The sequence below is a fragment of the Thunnus thynnus genome, chromosome 22 (assembly GCF_963924715.1).
Source record: "Thunnus thynnus chromosome 22, fThuThy2.1, whole genome shotgun sequence".
Lineage (NCBI taxonomy): Eukaryota > Metazoa > Chordata > Actinopteri > Scombriformes > Scombridae > Thunnus > Thunnus thynnus.
The window spans coordinates 1,036,916-1,063,392 of NC_089538.1; the positions used below are offsets into that span (position 1 = coordinate 1,036,916).

Here is a 26,477-nt window from a genome sequence, read left to right on the forward strand (position 1 = left end):
AGAGAGAGGGAGAGAGAGAGAGAGAGAGAGCGGGAGACAGAAACACAAAAACAAAATAGCATCGCTCTCATTGGCAGGACCAGACTACCCGGCCAAGCCTGACAGCTCATCTCAAAGCATCAAAGCATGATGGAAAAATACCAGTGTCCACAGTGTGTACGTGTGTGTGTCTGCTTTGACCAGACAGTGTTTTCACTACAAATGCCCTTACAGCTCACATGGCCCATTGATAGATTATTGGAACATGTCTAGCATTTCTGTGTTAGTCTCTACAATCCAAAAACTCTCCTAAGGGGCCGACTGGCCAACCCCCCTCGAGTTCCCTCTCTTAATGGCACTGAAAGACAAAGCAAAGTTTGTGTTTGCTTTGTCAATTTAAGTACTATTGAGAAAAGGAAGAATGGACTTGATTCTTGTAGATGAGTCTCATAGTTTATTTCCGAAAAACCAAGTGTAGGTGAAGCACTGAGCATTACAAGTAGTACAAGCTGTAGGCCTGATTGTAACACAATGTCTACTACAGACATCATGTCTGATGGAGCAGACAAGCTTCCATTTTAATCAATGTTGATGTCCACACTGGCCGAATAATGACATGCACTGCTCTTGGGCCTCACTCCACTTTTTTCAAAACCTTTCATCATTTTGTCGCTTTTTTAGGGGTTGGCATATTTAAGCCATATTCCTTTTATGTGGAAGGCATGTCATAAAACCTGACCAATTGATATCATTATGCTTTTTCTTAAAGGCCTGAAACCTAGTTTGCTGCACAGGAGAAACTATTTATCCTTTCTGTGTAAAAGGGATTACATACAGCATTATGTTTTGAGCTTGTCTCTCATGAGTTTTGTGAACAAGTTCTCCAATTAAGTATTAGGACCAGGGCCAGGATGTGCCAAGACTCCCTTTTATATTTTGTGGTATTTTCCACAAAGTGAGGTTGCTCTTTTGGTTCTGTGTCATTGATACTGCAGGGTTTAGGGGACTGAGAGGACTAGTTGAGTGACACAACCCTTCTCCGAGTTCACTTCTTTCAGCGCAGTACTGTGTGCATATTGAATGAGCGAGAGAGAAAGGAAGCAGAAATGACAGCTTGTATTCAGACTGACATTAGAAATGTCAAAAAATGCAGGCTCCTTGTTCATTTCAATGAAACCACTGCATTGCACTTGTGGCTGGTGTATGTCCTCCTAAAGCTCCCATTTGAAGATTCTGTGCAGTATCTTTGTAGTTCTTGAAAGTTTTTTGGTCAGAGATTCTGCACATGGTTCCTGGAATCTGTTGGAGGCACTGTACTTAATTGGGCATTCAACCACAGAGACCACTTTTTTCTTCACTTTCTACATATTTTCTGTAGTTTATTCTAAGCTCCTGGTATTTTTCAAACTTCTCTTGTTCTTCCTTCCTTAAACTTGGTTGTCCTCTTGCATCTTATACTCCTCCACTGTATGTGAAGACATCTGTGCACTCTTCATCTTAGGTCCTACCATGCTGTTGGACCTTGTTTCTGGTAAACTGGTGTAAGGTGCCTGCTCTTGTACTTTAATTTTCAGTAATTTGGGTCCTTGAGTCCAGCAATCTTCCTCTGCCTGCCAATGGAACACTCCAACCCATCACCAGCTTGCTCTTCCATAGACCCTACCTGTTGCACTCTAAGATAACCATTCATCTTTGGAAGGCACCATATGGATGTACTCATAGGTGGTCTGTATCTGACCCAGAATACTGGCCTTGATAGTCACCTAGCCCTGGCCCTCCTCTTTCCAGGGGGTGCACAGTCTCTGGGTGATTGACTTCAGATGGAATCTTGCCTTTTTTCTTTGTTAGGAGTTTGCAGGTCTTGATGTTTGCAGTAGCCATGTCCCACTTTGGCCACCTTACTATCTTACTATACAAATGGATATGTGACGACTGGTATGCCTTATGTATTGGTGGCTTGGATCTATTTTTTGCTGTTGTTGATATGGCACTCTAGTACTGTCCTGCTATTTTTCTATGGCTATCTTGCTTTGTGGCTCCCATGTGATTTGAAATCTTGAAGTATGAAGCTGCACTGTGTGTCTGTGTGGCCATCTGTTTGATCAACCCCTTCCGTCCTAGTAATCCTCTCTCTCTTTGCAACCATCTGTCCAGAATTGGGCAGATGTTGTCCAGGCAGAGGAGGAGGCTAATAGTAGCCCCACTCTTAAACTTGCATTCTTAACCACTACTCATGAAAACCAACTGGCAAGGTACAGAACAGAGGCAGAAACAGTGTACAGCCTTGGTATATGTCACACTTGATGGTCACTTGGGAGACTAAGTGTTGATCTTTACTTACCATGATGCTTGATAGACTTTGGGCCCTATCTTACACCCTGCACAAAGCAGCGCCAAGCGCAACGCAAGTGTCTTTGCTAGTTTAAGACCGGCAGCAGTTGTCATTTTCCCATCCGGCGCCCACGTTGTTTAAATAGCAAATGCACTTGCACCCATCTTAGCGCCCATGGGTGTGTTGGTCTTAAAATGAGGTGTGGTCAGGTGCATTGTTGGTGCATGCTATCTTGAGGCAGCGGAAAGTGATCACGCAATGGACCAACAAAAACCTGGTCTGAAGTCAAGGCGCAGTGTTTCACTGTTATTTTAAGGGCACATTATCAAGATAGTAATATATGCCTACATATAGGCGGGTGCACAACTCTGCTTGTTATACACACACAGATGTGCGCAGCAGCCCACAAACATGCAAAAGATTACAAGTAAAAGGATTATGATGTGAAAGATTATTATTGTGTACTTTAACATATTTTAGAAAATATGTCATAATGGTTAGTCATAATATTTATCAGTATGAACCAATCACAGTAATGACAGATAAAATTGTCTAATTATTGGACCAAATCTTGGCAATACACGTAGGTATTTAAACAGACCCATCAGGTTGAGGGTGTCTGTCAAGACCATAGACTGTATAAAATATGGACGTAGTCGCTGTGACGTCACCTATTGATTTGCGAACTGCCATTTTGAAGCCTCGAGTGTAGCAATTTGACTGTTGCCATCTTGGATTTGGCCATCGCCGTGTTTGATTTTTGGAGCCAGAAGTGACCATATTTGGACAAGAGGGTGGAGCTAACCATAGTGCTAGCTGCTAGCTTGGTTAGTACGGTGCATTTACAATCTATGGTTAACGGTGATAATGCTAATGCTAATGCTAATTTTCGCTAGCAAAAAACAGGCCTAAAACCGTTAAAACAAAATGTACTCACCAGAAAAACTGATCATCCGACTCATTGTAACCATGGCTATATGCCATGGTTACGTTAGCAACGCTTGCCGTGATAGCGACTTGTCAATCGCAACGTAGCCACGCCTTAAAGCATACGCTGCTTTATCATCTATTTTACTCTAAATGGGGCCATTATTTACAAAATGAACATCATTGAAGAAGATTTGAAACTAGTGATTGAGACCCTAAGCTCATCAAGAAACAGTTTACTGAGGTAACAAATCATGGGAGAAGTAGGGTCATTTTCTCATAGACTTCCCTAAAATCGGACTTCTTTTTGCAGCCAGTGGAGTTGCCCCCTGATGGCCATTAAATAGAATGCAGGTTTTTGGCACTTCCGCATTGGCTTCATTTGTCAGTCCCAGAGGTTGCCGCTTGGTCAAGAATGGATATGAACAACAGATCAGACACAGATCAACTTTCCTGCTAGGTCAATACATGAGGACATGAGGAACACATGGGGAAATAAATGAGGTCAAAACAACAGAACTCTGGACAGCTCTTGGCTGCTGCCAGCAGCAGGATCAGCGCCTTGGAGAGCTGATCAAGTCCTGACAACTGTATATGATGAATTTTTACATGATTTAAAATGAATAATTACATTTCTGATCAATATTTAACAAACATTCTTTAACATTTTTGAGATTACAGTGATCAGGTTTCCATATTTCAAGCAAGTAAAACCCTGCTGATTTTACCTGTTACTCTATGACTGAAATTTTTTTTTTTAAAAAAAGAACCAAAGTTGTAATTAAAAAAATAAACCTTTTCAAAAAACAAACAAAAAGAAATTTGCAACAAATTAATGAACAGGATCTTAAACTGACGGTCTTCTTTCTCGGGTTCCACCACGATGGGGCTGTCCACAGTAGGGTCCAGGAGCAGCATGGGCCAGTGTGCTCATAATGGATCGTGCACTACCACTTTGTGCACGAGCAGATCCATTTCCTCTGCAGAGAAGAGCTCCTTCTTACTACTTGTCAAATGCACCATTATAATAGCAATCCACCAAGGTGCAAGCGCACCTGGTTTTTAAAGGGAATGGGAGATGACACTCTGATTAGTTTATTGCATATTGCGCCCAAAACACACCCATGATTAATTAAAAGACTAAGGACAAACCTTTTGAACCATATGCCTGGCGCTGCGACCACTTTTTCGCCATTAAATTAGTGAAAGTGGATTTGGACACGACCTAAATGCATTTGCACCATGTGCTTCAGACCATGCACTTAGTTTGTTAAAATAGGGCCCATAATCTACAAGGGGTGAATTTATTTTCATAGTATGTGCTTGTAATCAGTGCGTTATTGAAAGGACAAGACTAAAATGTGCCCTTTTACATTTTAGTGTCCTGTATCTGTGTCCAGATGGGAGTAGTGTGAAATATGGGTGAAGACGATGACGAGGGTCATGTTCTATGAGTGTGATGGCCAAGCATTCAAGGATGGATATGTGTTGCATTGAACTGAAAGCTTTCTTGATCTCAATCCAGGCAGTACTCACATTGATCTGCCCTGCACTAACAGTCTTAAGTGACTGCTGTGTCTGTTGTTACCTGCTACTTTGATTCTGTTATTTTTTCAAGCCCCCCTCTGAGTTCTGTAATGTGTTTACACATTCAGCTTGGTGACTGTGAGGCCAAACATTTCCATGCAGTTAAGAGACAAGTTATTGGTCTGTAGTTACATGATGGTCTTTCTTTGCTATCGTCTATTGTGACTGTTTTGGCTTCTGCTGCTCCGGTATATATTTTTTAGTCTGGCTAATGGCACTTGAAGACTCTGCTTAGTGGTCTCAGAAGTGTCAGTTATGGATATTCACTTCAGTACCCAGGATCTGTCTTTGATGATTACACCCCTCTGCAATTAGTTGTTGGACTTCCAGTACAATGTGCAGTCATTATATTTGCATTGACATCTCCTCAGTGCCACTTATAGCTAGGGCTGGGTATAGTTTAAAAGTTTGTCATCAGTGCCAATACAAAACCTAAGTTTAGCAACCAATATCATAACATGATTTTGTTATACAGTGCATTCAGAAAGTATTCAGACTCCTTGACTTTTTTCACATTATGTTGCAGCCTTATGCTAAAATTGCTTAAATTTATTTTTTCCCTCATCAGTCTACAGTCAATACCCCATAATGACAAAGCGGAAACAAGATTTTAGAAATTTTTGAAAATTTGGCAGCAATTACAGCCTTGAGTCTTCTTTGGTATGATGTGACAAGCTTTGCACACCTTGATTTGGGGATTTTCTGCCATTCCTCTCTGCAGATCTTCTCAAGCTCTGTCAGGTTTAATGGGGGCTGTCGGTGGACGGCAATTTTCAGGTCTCTCCTGAGATCTTTGATTGGGTTCAAGTCAGGGCTCTGGCTGGGCCACTCAAGGACATTCACAGAATTGTCCCTAAGCCACTCCTGTGTTGTCTTGGCTGTGCGCTTAGGGTCATTGTCCTATTGGAAGGTGAACCTTCGGCCCAGTCTGATGTCCTGAGCGCTCTGCAACATCTCAGTGATGATCAAGAGAAATGCACATTTTCCCTCAAAATGAAATTAATAATTTTCGGGTGAAAGGAAGAGGCTTGAGACACCATCTATGACAAGGACTGCAGTGCACATGCAATCCGGCATTCCAAACTGGGTGAAAACAGAAAAACAAAAACAACATTTTTTTGTGTGTCTTTTTTTTAATGACATATTTTCTAAAATATGTTTTTTTTTTTTTTTTTTTTTAAAGTTTTTAAATATGTGTTACGTTATCTTAATACAAACAGATTAAAAACTTTGCCTACTTAAAATACAGAATCACATTAACAAAATGTTTATCTGATGTTTTTTTGGTCTGCAAAGGCAACTTTCAGTACTTGACAGCAAAACTATCAACACAATTTGGTCAAGGGTTCAAATGCTACTGAGATTTCATACCCAGCCCTACCTATTTGTTATTGTATGTTATCATATCCTTATCATATGTTGTTGTATCTTATCATATTGTATCACACCTCTTTTGTATAGCCTCTCATGTTATGTTGCATGTTTTATTTTTGCAAAAGCTTGTTTTTATTTGATCACACTGTATTGCATCATGTGTTTATGCATTGTATCCTAACCTAATTAAATGCTAAAATCTTTATGAGCAAGCATCTTGTTTTTGTTTTTCTCAGCGCAGAGGCCACATGTGGCACCTGTATGCACGGAGGGTAAACGTTGGTGATTTTGTTTGATATTAGTCAGTATTCAGTGTTAGTTTTGTGTTGGGTAGTCAGATGGGTTGAAGGTCATTGGAGTGGGTACACAAAATTCCAAAGTAGCAATATATGTATCCTGGATGAAGTAAAAATACTGTGGGCCACATGGCAGGCTTTTAAGGCATAACTGTGAGAAACAATTAGGTTCATTGCTTTGTCACACTACATCGTGTGTGCTGTATTGTATTCTGTGAATTCTTTAGCCAAGCTATGGACAAATACCAGTGTTTGTAATGTGGAGTGGGTATCAGAGAGTATTAGTGCAGGATTAGGAGGGTGAGGGTATGGATTTACAGGATTTATGGGAAATGACATAGGGATCAAGATAGGTGCCAGTCTTCCACTTCCTTTGTCTGTTGTCATTTATCTGTTTTGTTGCATCTTTCTGTCTGTTTGCGCCCTTCATCACTTTTAGCCTGTCTAATCTGCGGTATGTTTTCTTTGTTAGTTTCCTTATATCTTGCTTTTTTTGTCCCCCTGGTCCATTTATCCACCTCCCCCTGCTTTACCTTTTACCTATTCCTTAATCTAATTCAGCTACCTGGCACTTATCTCTCCTGGCGGTCGTGTGTTTGGTTCCCTGTTGATCAGTGCTTTGGCACTATGATTGTGTTTCTGTTGATTCAGAGTGATTGTAGTAGTCAGTAATTGTAGTAGTTGAGTGGGTGGTGATGTTTTGTCACACAATGCATGCTACAGGCTTGATTCCCTGTTTTTGGCCTTTCTGGGTTGACTGACATGGCAGCATTGCTCTAAATGTGTCCTGCCTGTAAGTCATTCTTGTACCACTTGTTCCTGTCACTCCCATTTCTTTTTGAGTTCCCAGTATATATTGACCATTACAAAGCTTTCACCCAAAACCTGGATAGGTCTAATTACAATTGGCAATGCTTTATGACTTGAATAAACTGATGAGTTATTGCCTAGGCTTCTATATTTGTTCAATGTCCCTAACCTGTATTTTGTTATATGTGAAATAAGGCCTATTTTTCAAATTTATGTTGTCACACCGTATAACCCCAAGCTTAAACGGATGCCTGATACAGATTCATCCCAACTCTCATCTGCACCCAAGGCTCGGTCCTTCTTCTCCTTCCATCTCACTGGACTCCTACAGGATTCAGCCTCCAACACAGAGTTAGTAGTGTAGGCTACCATGATGATTGTGCTGGCACTGCTGATGTTGTGGTGTTGGCATGGCATGGATTGGCAACATCCCCTAAGCCTATAGAGTTTATTATAGCATGTCATAGTTTTAGAAGCATAGGCTGAGCACTCCAACATCATCATCACCATGTTTCTCCATAGTTACTCAAGATTGATGGATGCAGAACTGAGTTGTGAGGGCTGTTATAAAGTGGCCACTCACTCCTCCTGGCATCACAGATGGGTGTGGTCAGATGTGGCGTGTTGTACTTGTGACCACACCTAGTGTTGCATTGTGAAGTGCTGACTTTGAAAAGGTATGGACGGAGCCTGCAGCAACTACTTGATGGGAGCACAAGCAGGATTATCTGCCTGTGTGAAGTTACTCTTAAAGAAGTCCCCATATTTTACATGGGGACATGCCTTGCCTACAATAAAAATTCTGGCAATGCTTTACCACTGCTATTGCTCTGCTTTCACTGACTGCCTACAGCATATTTTATTCACACTGTGTGAGCCATGTGAACACATCAAGGATCATGCCTCTAAGTATGATACTGTGATATTGATGCACTTGGAATGTATTTTCCTTTATTCCTAGAGCCACTAATTTGATTATTTCCATTGTATCACTTTAAGCGACTGATTGAATGTGTTTGATCACTTTTGATCACCAATGCTTGTTTTTTGTTGAGTGGACACAGTTATTTTCTGTTGATGGAGTTATTACATCAAGAATAAAAGCAGTTGCAAACAAGCTGTTATTCAAGCACACATTTTTGAAGAAGCTTGTTGTTGCTTTGAATTAAATGATGTACATTCTGTATTTCTGCACCACCCAGAATTTGCCACCTGTCAGGAATTCCAAGGATAGGACAGCCTTTGAGCTCTCTTAAATCCTGGTTTACGAAAACGGTAAAATGCTTTTACTCCTTAAAGTAGGACCACCTGGGTGTCATCCTACTCTGGGACACTTGATAAATACAATGTACAACAATCTCTCCTCCACTTTGTATCCCATCAGTTATTTCAAGATGAAGATTGATACCAGCCTGACTATGCCCCAGCTCCCAGAGACCCTGTCCCAGGCAGGCCTTCAGTTTGCTGTGGCCACTGAGGAGGACTTTGATGAAATCATGGCAATGAGCCAGGATATCTATGGCGGCCTTGACTACCTGCCCACTAGATACACCAGCTGGCTGCAGGAAACCAACCGCACAGTTATATTGGCCCGCAAACAGGGAAAAGTGGTAAGTTCAATGAATAGTATGAAAATGTTTTAAAAGTATGTGGTTAAGAAAAGGCTCTCTTAGGAACTCTTCCAAATGCAAAGTTATAGACATGTATCAAGTGCTTCTTGTTATTTGGTTTTAAAAAAGGAGAGGTGCCTTAGTGTCTTACATAAAAATAGGGACTGACATGTTTGTAAAAGGTATGCTTCTGTGATTGGTAACAACCCTAAAAGTGCCATCTAGTATTAGGAGCAAAGTCCAACCAGAAACAACCACCTAAGATGTAAAGGACATATTTTAGATATTTCAAAGAAGTTGCCATAATATTTGCAAATCACTGTACATTAAAGGATAGCATTCTATTTTCCATGCCTTACCCCTCCAAACTGAAAAACGGTCCCCACTAACTTTGACCTTTGGCCGAAAGCAAACATTTGCTATTGCCAGTTTGTTAATGGGATTCAGAGTGTGTTCAGGAAAGTGAATTTACTAGGCTGTCCATGTGCAGTTTATGTTAAAGGAACACTCACTAAGTAAATAAACCTAATCAACGTGGAATTTTTCTCATATTTGGGTCCATTGTGTCCATTTGTAATAACATTGTACTCACACCCTCCATTGTAGAGATTTAAGAAAAATTGACTCAAGCAAGAACAACATAAGAGGGCATAAGCCTTCTACAGCTTTCCAACTGACTTCCATCAAACAGGACTCATGTCAAACATGTCTTTGAGTTTGGCCAAAAGTAAACACAGAAAGTAGTTCCTTGAAAATCCCCTTAGCTGTTGTCATTAACTGCAGTTTATTAGCCATAATTGCAGAATCCCTTTATTGTATATGGGCTGAAAGTAAGCCACAGCCACACACTAATGTTAACAAAGTTCAAATTATACTTTCCATATCCACTTGGCATGTTTGTGTGAACCTGTTGAAACAAAACCGAATGTAGGTCCACTGAGCCTTTATGGAATTTCCGCAGGAAGTTCACTACAACAGCTACAAGGATTTAAGGAGACTCACTTTCTGTGTTTACATTTGATCAGATGTAATAAGTGTTTTAGACTAAATTTGTTACGCTAAAGCTTTTTGGAAAGATGTAGGAGGATTACAGTGGCAACAGGCTACATTAGACACCCAGACATCCTTCTTGCCATCCATGTCCTTCAGCTCCTCCGAGGGTATCCCAAGGTATTCCCTGGCAAATGGAATATGTAATCTCTCCAGCTTGTGGGTCTGCCCTGGGTCCCCCATCCAGTTGGACATGCCCAGAATACCTCCAAGAAGCATCCTAATCCTGCACCCAATCCCGAGGCTGCTCCCTCCTCAATACGACAGTCTGGTACAGTGATGTGGCACCAATCTGTCTGTCAATGTTGTGTTCCATTTTACCCTCATTTGTGAACAAGACCCCAGGATACTTAAAGTCACTTGGGCTGATGATTCACACCTTGAAGGGAGCAATCCACTGTTTTCCGGAGGAGAGTGATAGCCTCAGACAAGGAGGTGCTGTCTCTCATCCACGCTGTTTCATTCTAGACTGACAACTGCCTATATCATCTGCTTTTTGCAGATGATCGTCTGCTTTTTGCAGATGATGTGGTTCTGCTGGCATCTTGCTTAGTCTGCTGCCACCATGACACGGACCCAGATAAACTGCAGAAAATGCATGGATGAATATAGGGCTTGTGCTCCATTCTCCGATTACTGTTTCCAAAAAACAGAGAAATAGGATTTTTTCAGTCATGCTGCTCAGCTCCAGCTGTAGAAATGGTGTAAAGTTCTTAAAATGATATTGTCAATATGATTGTTAGTGATCATGTCATTTTTTGTCTTTCTCTGTGATCCTTGACAGATTGCTCTGGAGTCGGTGTGTGTGATTGACAATGGGGAGACTATGCTGGTAGAAGGTCTCCGTGTTGCCCCTCAGGAAAGGGGCAAGGGTGTGGCGGGTGTTCTGCTGCGCTTTTGCTGCGAACTTGTCAAATCCAAATACCCAGAGGTCAAAGTAACCCGTCTGACCCGTGATGATCAGCTTGGACCCAAGGACTTCCAGAAGTATCGCCTCATAACCAAGCAGGTACCAGCAACAAAAGCAGGATAAAACCCCTTTTTTCATTTGGGCTTGTGTTTGTGGTTAATGGCTGTTGTTATTGATCTACGTGCTTTATGTACAATGCTGTTAGTCTGTGTACTTCTCCATCTTCAATTAACTATTTCATTTATTTTAATCGACAAACATCAGTTAACGTGCACCACATCCTTTCAGTATTCTTCAATTGTCTTTAACTCTCACAAATTAGAAAACACAGATAGGCCTAGCATAGATGCCTATAGGCTACTGATAATATTTCACTTCTTTGACTGGGCAATGGCAGAGAAGGCTGGTTCATATGAAGTGAGGGCAATCCACAAACAGTAATACAAACGCTCGTTTGTGAAGGAGGCACGAGCATTAGTGTTTAGGTCATTCATGTGAGAGAAGCTGGATTCACAGGTATATCTTGATCCGAGCATTGTTAACACAAAAATGGCCTTTTCATGTTTGGGAATTTCTCCACATCAATACACATAGTCCAAAACTTTGTGAAGCCCTCTTTCTCAAGTGCACGCTTTAGATCAGATGATGCTTGCATGTCAATGATCCTGTGAGGGTCCTCACAAAATTCTTTGGGCATGTCAAAGTCATCAAATCTCGTTGCAAAGTTATCCCTCAAATACAGTGGCCGACAAGGGCAAATGCACTGCAACTTAAGAAAACACATGCAAATAGACAAAACAAAAGCAAATTAAGAAAACATCTTCATCAATTTTACAACACATGCATAGCATTTAGAAAATGTTCTGCAAATACCACAACACAACGGAAGTGTTTCCAGAGGACACTTAAGAGTGATGAACATTTGAATAACTCATAAGCGAAAAGTTGTTAATACACAAACGAGGCCTCTTTCCTACCGTAGTAAGGTAGACAATGAGCTACAACCTTAATTTCACCAAAACAAGTTGTCCACTGAGCTGGACAAATAACATTGTTCTCTATGTACAGCCGGCTGTGAGGCGAGTGCGCAGGGACCGTCTACAAAATGCAGCAACGAGAAGACATACTTCAGCCAATATTCAATAACCCCTAACCCTTTTTTCCCAAACTAAGCATTGTAGTATAACCAACAGGAGCCCATCGATGTGTGAAGTGATTTTGAGGACACTACACTGTATAAGAGTGAAGTTATTGAATATTGTTTGAAAGTTAATAATAGACATAACTGAGTCCATAGTATTTTTCAACTCACCACTAAGTCGAGTGCACAGCACTCTCTTGTGGATGAGGCATTGGAGCGATTTCATCCTCGGTGCAATAGCAGACAGTTGTGCAGACAGGCCTTTCACTCTCCATGCCATAGATGGAGCACCGTCTGTAACTAGCATGTTAACACACTCCAAATTAAGTCCATTGTCTTTAAAAAAAAAGCAACTATCTTCTGGAAAATGATTTCACCAGTTGTATGTCCTTTCAGTGGTATTAGGCCCAGGATGTCCTCTCTGAAGCAGTCAATATCAAAAAAACGCACAAATAAAAAAAATTGAGCTGTGTCAGAGTTGTTGGTGGATTCATCCACAGCCAGGAACATAACATCAGCTTTCCTCACTGAGCCAAAAGAGTTTCAAAAATGTCTGAGGCTCAAACATCTACCCTTCTGGCAGTTGTTATATCTGACATGGGTATTGACTTGATACATGACATTACCTGGTGTCTCGCTTGCTAGCATGCATTCTTTTGTCAGTGTCAGTGAATGGCTTTTTCTTTTTGCCAAGGATCCATGCCACCCAGAGAGGTGCTGTAATTGCCTTCTGCTGGGTAGAGCAAGATCAACTGAAGACAACATGGCTACGCTCGTAGTTTGCTGTTAGAGTTTGGCATGGCCTGTCATAAAATGTTTATTTTGCCTGTTTTTGTTTACCTTACATCATGGTTAGTTAAAGTGTTACAGTTGCTTATCCCTCGCAAAATCTTTTGCCCTGTTGCTTCTTTTTGTTGTGTGTGTGTTTTGGGGGACGGGGGTGTATTTTGGCTGAGCAAAAGGCCTAGCTCTAATAGTCACAGTTCACCACTTATTTTCTCTCTACAGGGTATTCTGCTGGTGCGCTTCAGAGCTGAAGACCTCAAGCTCCGTCTGTCTGAACTTGGTCTGGCTGGAGACATCCAATCGTCTTTGTCCATCTCCTCCTCTAATCCTCCTCCGGTGCGCCTTGACCATACAGCTATCCATCGGCTTTATCTGACCACTGACCTGATGCAGGGGGTCCTTCCTAATGCCACCATTATTCAAGACTGGCAGCCATTCAAGCCTATGCCCAGTAACATGGCCATCCTACTGAAGAAGGATATTGACTGGATGGTGGATGATGTGGCCAACCCTACCGTGGCCAGCCTCTGTACCTTCCCTTTCAGGGTGCCCATCGGAGATGACTGGTAACTGTTCTTTCTTTATTTATTCATAATGCCAAACAGATGTTGCAAGTTAAGTCAGGGACAACTACAGTCCACAAAGAAATGTAAAACAATGTGGTGGCTGTGATTTCTGTCTACCATAGCATCTTTTAATCTCTGGGGGAGCCAGAGTTGTAAATTCAATAGATACTACACAAAGTGGCTTTACTCATAACATTTGACTGATGCACTTTTTCTGAACCAGGTATTACCTGAACATTGACATGTTTGGTAAAGACCTGGACCTGGCTAGGCAGCAGTTCTTGTACCACCTGCAGCGCCACACCACCACCCTGAAGGGTCACGTGATGTGCCAGATGTTCCTGGATCCACCACTCTGGAAACCCATGGCTGAATTCTGCAACAACACCTTGAGTGTGGAGCTGGTGAAGGAGTACACCGAGCAATGTGTGGTGGAGTCAGACGTCGTGTAGTTACAGAAGGCGGATGGAAAAGAGTAGAAGATGAAGGAGCCAGAAAGGAACGAAGACAAGGGTCTAGACAAAAAGGAACGGACACAACTCAATTACACTTAACAGAAACACACAACCCTCTAGTCTAAAAAGATAGAAACCAAGCTAACTAAATGTAGTTTCTAAAAACCAAAACTTCTAAGAATGCAGTTTGATATGACAATACACTAACAAATGCAGAGTGTGGACACAAAATCACAAACACATCATGTAATCAGTGACAGTATATTTGTGACAAATAGTACATTTGTAAAGACTCTAATCTTCAATTTGTCATGGGTCTTGATACAACTTTACAGTCATTTTCAAGGTCACAGTTTTAAATGTGTTTCTAAAATTGCATGCCTCCTGTACATAAACAGAGGAGAGAAAATAACAGTAACAACTTTTTGGTGTCTTCATGGGTCCAAAGTTTGGACCTGTGGAAACTCACCCAAACACATTTATGAAATTGATTTTCATAAAATGACAGTCAGACCTGAGGATAATTACATCAACGATGTCAAGACAGTTTGCAATTGGTGAACCATCTCTCCCTATGTCATCAAAGTGGAACTCTACACATCCACTCCTAAAACAGTTAAATGCAACAACATTGCAAACTGCTGCCATAAAAATTACCATAAAGTTGAATCATCACCTTATTAGCATACCTTGTATTCAGGTTTTACTGCATTGATTTCAGGTGTTTTTGACATTGTGTCCACCCTCTGTGTGTCTTATGACATGAGAAGGTGTAATAAGAGAGATGAGCATGGGGAAGCTTTCTCACACCGGTAGCAGTGATGTAACCTAAAACCTTAAAACACTGAACATGCAAATGCTGGTCTTTGAAGAAAAGAAATTCAAGTACCCGTAGGGCATCTCAAACCTTTCATCTCTGTTCTTTCTGTAAATATGAAACTTCTAAATATGTACACAAGCTGAGTTGGGTTACTAAATCTGCACAACTCTGAAGGCACTTTAAAACTACACAGACAGGTTGTGTCTATGTTACAATGAAAAGGAATAGTTTAGGATCAAATAGGGGTACTTTACAGATCTTTGCAAAACAACAAACAAAGCCTGTCAGTGAAATGAACATGCTCAGTCACAAAATGACTGACATTTTATCCTTCATTACCGTCAAGCTTATGTCTTAGCTTTTGTCTTTTTTTGTTTGTTTCAGAACTTGGACTGTATATATATGTTACTAATTTAATATTTTCACTTAAACGCTGCAATAAAATGTTAACAGAAATGATTAACTTCTGAAGCTGTAAGTGAAATCTAGACTTACTTTTGTAGATTGCTAGCATAATGCCAAACCAAATGCTAATGCTTGAAAATGTTTAACAGACTACTGTGCAGTTTACTACTGGCTTCAGCTAATGCAGGGAGAAGGCGTAGAATGAAAATAGTTGCGTTAGTATTAACAGAAATATACTGTCTTACATTTGAATCATCACTGATATTAGCTGGCAAATAGTGTTCCCTCTGTGACTATACAACACAGTGTTAAGAGAAGGTTCAGCCATGTTAGAGGAAACTGTCTAAATTATTGTCTAGACATCAACAGAATATTGTGGATTTATACCATGGCCGGGGAAAATACTAATTTCTGCATGACTGTCTGTTGTCCATTGAAATCAAGACACCCCAAACATGTAGTTCAAGTCAGCAATTTACACACAATTCTAAAGAAGTAGGTACAGATATGTGACAAGTTAAAGAAAAAAACATTAAGTGTTCTAGTAAGAACAGCTTCATTCAGATTCTCCAAGTGTGTGGAGCTCTACTGAAGGGACGACCAGCTTTCTTCCAAAAGATATTCCCTCATGTGGTCTATTGATGATGATGGTAGACAGCTCTGTCTGACACGTTGCTCCAAAATCTCTCATAGGTGTTCAGTTTGGCTGAGATCTGGTTACCACATATGCCACAGCATATGATTCAAATCATTCAGTGAGCCCTTGTGCCATTAATGAAAGCATCTGTTTCTCCACTTACAGTATTTATTCACATTTTGTCCTTTATTACCTGTCTGTATATGGACCTGGAAGCATCCATAGCAACAATAACAATTCTTTACACTATGTTATCAGTTAACTTAGCTGTGAAACAAACCTACAATTGATGACATTTTAAAGTTGGCTCCATTTTTTAGCCACGCTAACAGCATGGCTGTAGGGATAGCAATGTTGATCAATATGTCGGTCACCACTTTGGTCCAGACTGAAATATCTCGACTATTGGATGGATTGTCATGAAATTTGGCACAGATATTCATGGACCCCAGAAGATGAATCCTAATGACTTTGGTGATGCCTTGACTTTTTAGAGTGCCACCAGTAGGTCAAAGTTTTCACATATCCAGTGATATATCACAACATCTATGACATGGATTAGCCCAAAATTTGGTACAGACACTCATGTGGCCTTCAGGTTCAATTTTAATACCTTTGGTGATCCTCAGACTTTTGATCTAGCACCATCATCAGGTCAATATTTCAGTTTGTCTATAACTTCGGCTTATGACCAAATACTTGCAAGACTCATGACATTCCTATCAGCTGTAATTTTTGTTTGGTACTAATTATCTTATGTTAGCATTTATCTCAAAGCATTATTATGTTTAAGAACAGCCTCCCAAAACCACTAGCGTTGCTGTTGACTTGTCTTGTTCCTTTGGTAAGTGGCCATGGTATAAGCACAAGAACAGACACTGTGTCACCATGTAGAAAATAATGAACTTGGTGGAGGAAAGGTACTCCATTTCACATTCTTTTTCCTCCACCATATCTGTAGTCCATTATTTTCTTATATTGGGATACATGCGTCATCACTTACACATTTAACCTCTACTAGAGTTATCATGGCAGGACCAATAATGTTCTTAAAATTTCTATAGTGATTAATTGCCCCTGTGGTATTAAAATGACATCATAGGAGCATCTATAGCATTGCACACTCTTTACACTCTCTAAATCTCCCTTTAAATGCCCATATAGAGGGTGTGACACAGGACCATTAGTCTGAGCTAGACAGGAATATCCTTTTGGAAAAACACCTCAGTTTGTATAGAACTACTTTACCTCCCTGTTGCCTTGACCAGCTTTTATCTCAACTTTGACCAACCACCTTCTTCTTCTGGTATGCAATTTTCTAGGTTGTGAGGGTGACTGGGCCTGTTTTTGAAGAAAGATAAATGATGAGTCAAATTAACTAGACATCCTTTTTTAAATTATTAATATTTTAGGAAGGACCTAATAGAGTGTTCACAATCCTCAACATATTCCAGGGAGCATAACAAAGTAAGAGGATAATTATGTTTTTACCCTATTGTTTGTAACCAAAGAAAGTCCCCACTCATCTAAACTGATGCCCTATTATTTGCTGCCAGGAGTGAAGGTGAAGATATCTGAGGCCGGAGCAGCCATGGGTGTAATTATTTTTACATTTTGTTTTCTTGTGTTCACTGATCGCTTTTTGTGATCAGCACTCAATGATCTTTGTTTTCTCGTGATCAGTCATTATTTTGTTATCGTGGCATAACATGCATGTAACCCAAACTGTGTTCTCATGATTCTGATATGATAATCCTGTATAATCAGCTAACATATGGTGAGACTGCCACTAACATTTGACATTTACTAACAGTAACTAAGTAAGTTTAGTGACTGTAAAAGTTGCTGTAATATACCTATAATATTTTTAATATATTCACAGTCTGCCCTTGCTAGTGAATAATTAGACTACTTTCGCTAAACATTTGCTAACATAATATTCCTAATAGTAATACTAGTGGTGAATTTCCCAGTGATAGGAAACAGTTAGTTTGTGTAAAGTATAGTGACATTGTGTTAGCTTATCATAGATCATTCCCATTTATCCATTTTCCACCACTTATCTAGGTCCAGGTCACAATGGCAAAAGGCTAAGCAAAGTAGCCCAGATGTACCTCTCATTAGCCACATCCTCATGCTGCTCCTGGAGGATCCCAAGACATTTCCCGGTCTGATGGGATATGTAATCCTATCAGCATGTACTGGGTGTGCCACAGGGTCTTCTCCTTCCCGGGAACCGGAGGCATCCTGATCAGTTGCCAGAACCATCTTAACTGTCTCCTGTGATGCAAAGGAGCAGCGGTTCTACTCTGAGCTCCTTTAAGATGCCTGAGTTCCTCAACATTTCTCTAAGGGTGAGTCCAAAACACCCTGTTAAGGAAAATCATTTTAAATGCTTGTATTGCACGATCTCATTCTTTCGGTCATTACCCAAGGTTCATGACCATAGGTGAGGGTTGTGAAATAGATCAACTAGTAAATGACAAGCTTCACCTTGACGTTTACTGTCTGGTACAGTGTCCACATCACAGTTGATGTAATCTGTCTGTTGATCTTGCATTCCATCTTACCCTCACTTATGAACAAGTCCCCAAGAGACTTGAACTTCTTGACTTAGGGCAGTTACTCTCTCTCATCCTGAGTTGAGCAATGACCATCATGACTGTAGGTGAAGGCTGGAGTGTAGATTAACCAGTGAATTGAATGCTTGTCCTTCAGGCTCAGCTCCCTCTTCACCACTACAGTTCAGTACAGCACCTGCACTGCCTGTCAATCTCATGTTCCATTTTGCCCTCACTTGTAAACAAGACCTGAATAAATTTCAGTTTCTTGTTGGCAGCTATTTACTCCTGACTTGGAGTGAGCAATCCATCATTTTCTGGCCATGGCTTCAGACTGCCAGGTTCTCACACTAGATTAATTACAATATGTACATTTTGCCAGTTTTTGTCCGATGATCGTGAAAAGTTAGTTTGATAGGTTATGTTTATTTTGTGATCACGAGATAACAAAGCTTGTTAATTTTCGAGACCATGAGATAATTTTCTCGTGATTTCAAGAAAACAACTAGAAAAAACAGTTAACTTAACCCTGTGCTTTACTGCCTTCTGTATGGAGATGTCTAGGAAGATAAAGATTTTAAAAGCCTTTATCCAGTGATGAGGAAATGTACATATGCAGCCACTCTCCACCCCCAGACACACACAAACACTACCAGTCAGTATAGTTAACTCTAACCAAGTAAACTTTGATTAATACTATGTAGAATTAACTTGATATTTTCCTCACAATTAAATGCACCCTTTGTTAAGTTTCACATAACCCTAACCGTAATATAGTAAGTAGGGGTATCCTGCAACAGATTATGATAAATATATACATTAACTTATTTTTTGTTGTCTGGTCATAATAATATGTAATACATGTAATTACTGTACATTATGCTGGAAAGCCTCTGGAGCTTTTGTGATGCCAGAGTGATGACTTACTGTTAACATTTGAATGGCCAAAAAGGTTATGGGAACCTCATTCTGAGGAAACCAAAAGTGGCCAGTCTTGAATTTATCTCAGAAAACCTGTCAATCCATCACTGATCATCTCACTTTTTTAAAAATAAAACTTTCTATTTTCAATGTGCACTCAATACGCTCTGCTGCCACTTCACTTTTAACACCATTTCAGCATGGTCTGCTTACTTGAGTCCAGATAGCTGTTGCTTCACAACAGGCAACAGAAGTTCGAGATCTGCTGTTTGTCCACTAATCTGGTCAATAGTCTTTAAATTTCTGGTATTTATGATGGATAATGCATTGTTTTATAGGCTCAATTTCCCATTTACAAATCAACAATCCCTTGTAAAACTTGTTAGAACATTTATCCATCTAGAGGTCTCAGTATGCTTCAAACGAAGTACTTTGTTTTGTCTGACCACATCTGAAAGAAAAAGTGTTTATAGCTGCTCCGAGTAGCCACACTCGAAGGGCAAAACATGTATCTTTGCAATCTGGACCTGATGAATCATACAAATGGAGATAATGGTGTACACTTGCAGACAGTAACACCATGAACAACGTTCATTGTGTTTAAAATAGCTCGACATACACAATGCCGTTAAACAATTCAGCAAGAGATTTTTTTAAGGCTTACTGAGGCCTTAAGGTCCTTACCCTTTTGTACCCCTCAAGTTGCTTGGGTCATGGCAACATCAATGAATATGGCCTTTGTCAATTTCAATCCATTTAGGTCTGCCATTTGAGTGTGGTCAACAATGCATTTTTGGCTGCTTCTCCTATAAACTTGATTGGAACTATATGTGAAACAAACTTCTTTCAACCTTTATTATGCCTTTCCAACAAAATTTTGATACTCCAAACTGTTTGGCTACCACATGCATACTGTATGCATTTGACAGCTAGACACAAAAAGAGAAATTTTCAAAGTTTTAACAACAATTCCTCTTACGCCATCAGTCAAAATTTCAACTGTTTGTATCGACAAACTTCTTTTAAACAATAGATCTTGCCACCATTTTGAATTTTGTCAGAAACATTACTTTCTGCTCCTTTCTTCTCCTTTTACAGCACTCCTATAGAGTTGACCCAGTCATCATCACATGTGAAAGAAAGCATCTCTTGGATACTTTTATCATGGCCTATCAAGAGAATTTTTACTTTCCAAACAATTTGGCTTTGACATTCAAATAAATCTGGAAGAAGCTGCCAGAAAATTGCATTTCTGCATTTCTTTGCCGGGTTAATGATCCAAATTGTTTATGACACATATAAGTCCTCAATGTACATGCTTGGAAATATTCATAATTCCCTACAACACCACCTGTAATGGTGTCTGAATTCTATAACTTTAAGTGCTTCACACATTGGGAAAAACATTTCTGCCACTGAGTTCTGCAGATTGAGATCAATCCAACATATGTGGTTTGATGAATTGAATTTTAAATGTGATCAAAAACACATCTACATATTGTGTAAAAAAAAAAGAAAAAAGAAAAAGAAAGACCATTCAATCAAAGGCTAATCAGTTTCCTACAGTATTGTAGTGACTGATTTATTATCTGCCTGATGCGTTTCTGCTCAACTACCCAGGTTGTAATTTGTATTTTGGAGTTTGGTGTACAGTATGGTTTTCGATGACATCACCTAGCCCAACAGAAATCATGGATTAACCCATTTCAGTACCACTTTGAAAAAAGGCATACTTTTAAAAATGTTTTATAAGTTGTGACTAATACTTTTATCATGTATTAATCATTTGATAAATGCTTTTTAGATCAATAATAAGCCATTTATAGAAACATTTGGGTTTTAAGGTTTTGAAAAACCCATTTAGCTATACATCCTCCTCCAGTTTAATTTATTGCATATTTTTATGTTGCTCTTTAATTAACTGACCACTTACCACTTAAAAAGGATGCAGAACATCTATCTATATATTAGCAGCTTATTAACCTTTAGACCTGCAGACTCAATGGCTTTAAAAGAGTGAAGGCTGGAACATACTTCACTGTTCCAGTGCACATGCACATGAGCAAACAGGCTCAGGTGTTGTTTCTTTTATATTTACCATGGCAACCCTGTCTCCTATAAATTATGTTCATATACGACTGAAGTGGAACAGCAAATATGTTTTGCTAGAAGAAGAAATATAATGCTGGCTGAATTACATTTTCTAACATAATGAAACAATGTTATTAATTAACACATTTCTTTTTTTTCTCCACCAAAATATCCAGTCTCGTGGTACAATATCAGCTGGTAGTAATTAGGGCATTATTACACTTTTCATGGTTGTGTTTAGGCTCTGGCAGCACTTGGTTAAGGTTAGAGAAAGATGGTCTTGATTTAATACAGAAAAATGCTTAATTCATTTGAACAAACGTTGCCTGTTAACTTTATCCATGCAACGATGACATTTGCCAAGACAATCTAATTGGGAAACCAATTTAGTAGCATATAAATGTAATTTCTAGCCAACAGTTAGACTTACAACTAACAACTTATGGATACCTACAACACCCTTCTTTGCATTGATCAGCAGAGGCGTGTACAGAGAACTATAATTCCACCTTGGGTGCCATGATTTTCTCACTTCTTCTTTTGTAGAAATCTTGCTGATGAATTAAAAACTAAAATGACAAATTATACCTGGAGGAAGAAGTTGCCTCTTAAAGCATTGTGGGATAGCAAGCTGTCAAGCAAGCTACTTGCTAGCTTGCAGTGATGAGCAAACAGTGTTGAATGCAGTGGGTCTTCACCATAAGGATTTTATCACAATTGGCATTAACAAAGTCAAGTTAGTTACAACTTATAAAACATGGCATTATTGTTGATTAAAAGTAATTTATAAGGGGTTAATGATACCATACAGCTAGCAAAGGCACATCAACAACATGTAAAAGTCAGGAATACTTACCACAGAGGATGTATTTGATGATGTGGAAAATAAGAATAAAACATTAGTTAATAAAGGTTTAAAAATGTATATATACAACCTAGCACCCAATATCACACCCAAATCCCATTAATCAGGGACAGTATCTTTAGCCATGCTTAGAAATAAAATCTCACGTCTGTTTACAGGTTTCCAGAGAGCTGGATATCTGTGCTTTACAGGACTTTACAGGAAATGTAACGCACAAATATCCAGTATGTTCAGAAGATATAGCACTGCTGGTTAGAAAGACCTGGATTTTATGCATAGTATTTCTTCACTGGAAGTGGATGCATTGTGTGCTTGAGGGAGGCTCGAAGAAGTGCCAAATTTCAGGACTGCTAAATGTCTATGTTTGTCAATTTATCTTTTGAAAATTTACAAAAAGCAGCAAATTTCTAGGGTTTTTATTCTCAACACGCTCTTTAGTTGAAAATTGATCTAAGTTAAATGTCTGTCTTTTTTCCTAATACAGTAGCCCCACAGCACACAAACAAAAGTCAAAGGTGATATCATCAGTGGTTGAATGTGACACTGAGTTGAATTATTGACTACTATGTTTTTTTGGTTACTTATAGCACTTTGTTTGAAAAATGTGATGATTGTATACTTTGTATACAAGTGAATAAAATGCTAACACATTGTGCTGCAAACCCTGTAAGTATTATAGGGTTAAGTATTATATTAATGTATGTTTTATGAATTACTGTACAAGCCATTGAGTTAGTGGATAAAGCAGCATGCACTTTAGTTGTCTTTGGCAATAATAGATAAGCTCCCATCTCCTGTAAAGTAGCATCAACTTCAGTGAAAGAAAATGTCAATTCTTGTCAAACATCTTGATGTTCAGAAACAATTATGCAGTTTCACGTGAGATAAGCCTTTCTCTGTCAGTTTGACAATGTTTCTTCATAGCTGAACCATTTCACAAAAGACATGTAGAGCAGTCTGTACGTCAGTATACAGTAACATCAAAAGATAAGAATATATTTTATCCTCAGAGCAGACTAACAACCATAGGATTAACAATGAGAAATGAAATGATGTGTTCTGATGCAGGTTTGGGTTAGTTAAAGGGAAACTTCGGTATTTTTCAACCTGGTCCCTAGTTTCCCATCTTTTGTGCCTAAGTGACAATAGGGACAACCATTTTTGAAACTGGTCCAGTATTGAGCGAGAGCACCTCAGCTGGCAGGCGCAAAACAAGCTGCAATGTAATCTGACGGGGCAATAGCGCCCATCAAAATATGTCCACAAAAAGTGCTTGTTTTTGCAACTGACAGGTTCAGGTTGTTATTTTAAGTGTCTGACAACATTATGGAAAGGACCATACAGAGAAATAAAACATGTTCTTTACCTTTTGCTTGATCTGGTCTGTTTGTTATTGTGTCTAACCAAGTCTCGCTCAAGGAGAAGTCTCGTTCTGAAATCTTGCGAGAGTCGAGTTGCTGTTGAAATCAGGTAAATATTCAGCCATGACTTTGAAAATCTTTTAGATAACACTAAGCTATGCTTTCTGTATTCCAACACAACAAACTCCTCCCAGCACTCCTCTCTCCAACTCTGTCATGGCTGAATATTTAGCTGATTCTACAACAACTCAACTCTCACGAGATTTCAGAGTGAGACTTATCCTTGACTTATCCAAACAGACTCGATCAAGCGAAAGGTAAAGAAAAAAGTTTATTTCTCTGTGTGGTCCTTAACATAATGCTGTCAGACACTTATAATAACAATCTGATTCTGTCAGTGGCAAAAACAAGCACTTTTAGTGGAAGGATTACATTGCAGCCCATTTCGCAGCTGAAGCACTCTCGCTCAATACTGGACCAAATGGTTGTCCCTATTAATAACTTAGACACAAAAAGATGGGAAAATAGGATACAGATTGAAAAATAGCAAAGTTTCCCTTTAAGCCAAGAGATAAAAAAGTAATTAAGTACATTTAGTACACTAGTTTTTAAGTACTTTACTTTATGTGAGTATTTCCATCTTGTGAGACCTTATACTTTTACATTTTAGAGGAAATATTGTCCTTTTTTCTCCACTACATTAACCTGACAGCTGTAGTTACTTTGAAGACTAACGTTGTTACATGCAAAATATAAATAAGATGCACTGCTAGAGTTTTGACTAGCCAGTGTGATGATAGAAATGTGTAGGCTTCAAAGACAATTTTATTTTAATATGCACTCAGTGATGCAAATCTCTATCTCTGTACATTAAATCTTTCCCTGTGCTTGATTTGTAGTGATTGCTTCATCATGGCTTTATTGGTAATGCCTTGGACCTCCAGATGGGGGAACATGAACAAACCTTCCTCATTTACTGTGTTTTAAGTAAAAACGAACAACGAGTCTGTGTTTTCTTTCACATTATTCTCCTCTTTTTAAAGGAATCATTCAGCATTTTTGGAAATATACTCATTTGCTTTCTTTCTGAGAGTTAGCTGAGATTTGACATCGGTTTTAGTCTGTGCCTTAAAGAATATTTAGTTTTTGAGAAATATGCTTATTGGCTGTCTTCCAAGAAGATCAAAATCAATCTCATGTATGTGTTTTTGACAGTGAAGTCAGGATGTGGTTAGCCTAACTTAGCATAAAGAGGCAGGGGGAAACACCTAGCCTAGCTCTGTCCAAAGTTAAAAAAAATAGGCATATTTCTCAAAAATGTTGAACTATTCCTTGAAGGGTTTAACACCAGCAGTATGTGGAAAAACAAGATATTTACAGTATAACACATTAGTCCTAATGCAACAGTAACATAACAATGTGAAAACATCCATGGCTACTTGTGTTTCTGGTATTTTATTACATTTTACTTTAAATACATCTATACTGTTACATCAACCTCTGAATGCAGTATTATTCCACTGTGGTACTGGTAGCTTTACTTCAATAAAGGATCTAAGTCCTTTTACCACTACAGTTTAAGTCATTCTATGGCTACCTATCATAGTTATATTATTATGGTTTTGATATTAAACTATTTTTGTAGCAAAAGACCTCAACAGTAACCGAACTTGTATTTGTAGCACAACACTTGGATTGTTCTACAGTGGTAATAGTACATGTAGAAAATCTTCAGACCAACGTATCAATAAATTTGAAGTCACAGAGTATAACTGTTTCTCAAATCCTATCTGACACAGCATAAATTCTCACAAACACATCTTTCTTTTTTCTACAACTGTTGCAGTATGATTGGGGAACAAAATATATCCACACAATTAATCAGAGTGGCAAATCTTTTCTCACCAACATACTTTTTGAAAATATTTGTAACACTTTACTTCAAGTCCCCCAATTCAGTATTTATAAGCAGTAACATTTAATAAAGGGTTTATAAAACACTATAATGTAGTTATAAGCAGATAAAAGGACATTTTAAAGTGTTTATTAATGTGCAGTATTTGTCTACAGTTATCATGTCACCTATGAAGACATATTTTACTTGATTACAACTATATCATCATCTGTTTAGACAGCGATCTCCACTTATGGGTGCTTACAGGAGTTGTAGTTGTTGACATATACATTGATAATTGCTAACAACTATGTTATAGTGTGTAAGAAACCATTTATGAAAGAGTTATATTCTGCTTATGAATGTTAAGTAGGAGGGCTTAAGAAACGCTAACTGTAGCTGCACTGTAATGTACATACAGTGCATATGTTTATACTGCTGACCCTGTATGACTAATGACAGGAGGCAGAATTTCTGTATTCTGTCAAGGATAATTGGGGTCTTTTTAAGAGAGGGAGAGAAATTAGTCTCTGTACAAGTGATAAATGCATAAATTTGTTTTACATTTATTCATGTTGGAGAGTATTTGTTTGTGGATAGGAAGACATGTGAAATCCATTATTCATTCACAAGTTCTTCATTTGTAAATATTATTTTATTCACGGATCATGAAACATTCATTTGTCACTATATTGAGACTAATTTCTCTACTTGTGCTACACATCCTCAACAGTGAGCACATGGAATACATGTTTTGTCTGAATGAAAGAACACTGTAATGGCTGCTAGAAACACTTTGGATTACTGCTGAAAATATTTAAGAACAAAATAAAATATACATTTATTCGTGAGAAACTATTGTCTAGTCTAAGACTTTCTGCCATAGTGGGACAAATACTTAAAGGAAGAAATGACATGCTAGTGGCAACACTGACAGCTGAGGGCAGCAATATACACTGTAAGAGGGAGAAGGGTGGTGTTAACATAAATTTCCACATGCCCAAGTCTCCCACTTCAAAGATTTATACTGATGAGTGAAGACTGCACTCTGTGGGACGGTATGGAGAGATGAGTCCCTGATGAGAACCTGTACCACGTA

General features: G+C 39.0%; 1 protein-coding gene across 3 annotated transcripts in view; it reads left to right on the forward strand.

Moving 5' to 3' along the window:
- nat16 (N-acetyltransferase 16) overlaps nucleotides 1-26,222 on the forward strand; it is a 46,752-nt gene extending 20,530 nt beyond the window's left edge. For all 3 annotated transcript variants that reach the window (XM_067579859.1, XM_067579861.1, XM_067579860.1), the window contains 4 exons: nucleotides 8,690-8,915; nucleotides 10,750-10,974; nucleotides 13,025-13,368; nucleotides 13,592-26,222. In XM_067579859.1, coding sequence (XP_067435960.1) covers nucleotides 8,690-8,915; nucleotides 10,750-10,974; nucleotides 13,025-13,368; nucleotides 13,592-13,820 — 1,024 coding nt within the window. In that variant the 3' untranslated portion in view covers nucleotides 13,821-26,222. The remainder of the gene's footprint in view (nucleotides 1-8,689; nucleotides 8,916-10,749; nucleotides 10,975-13,024; nucleotides 13,369-13,591) is intronic.
- Nucleotides 26,223-26,477: the final 255 nt, after the last annotated feature.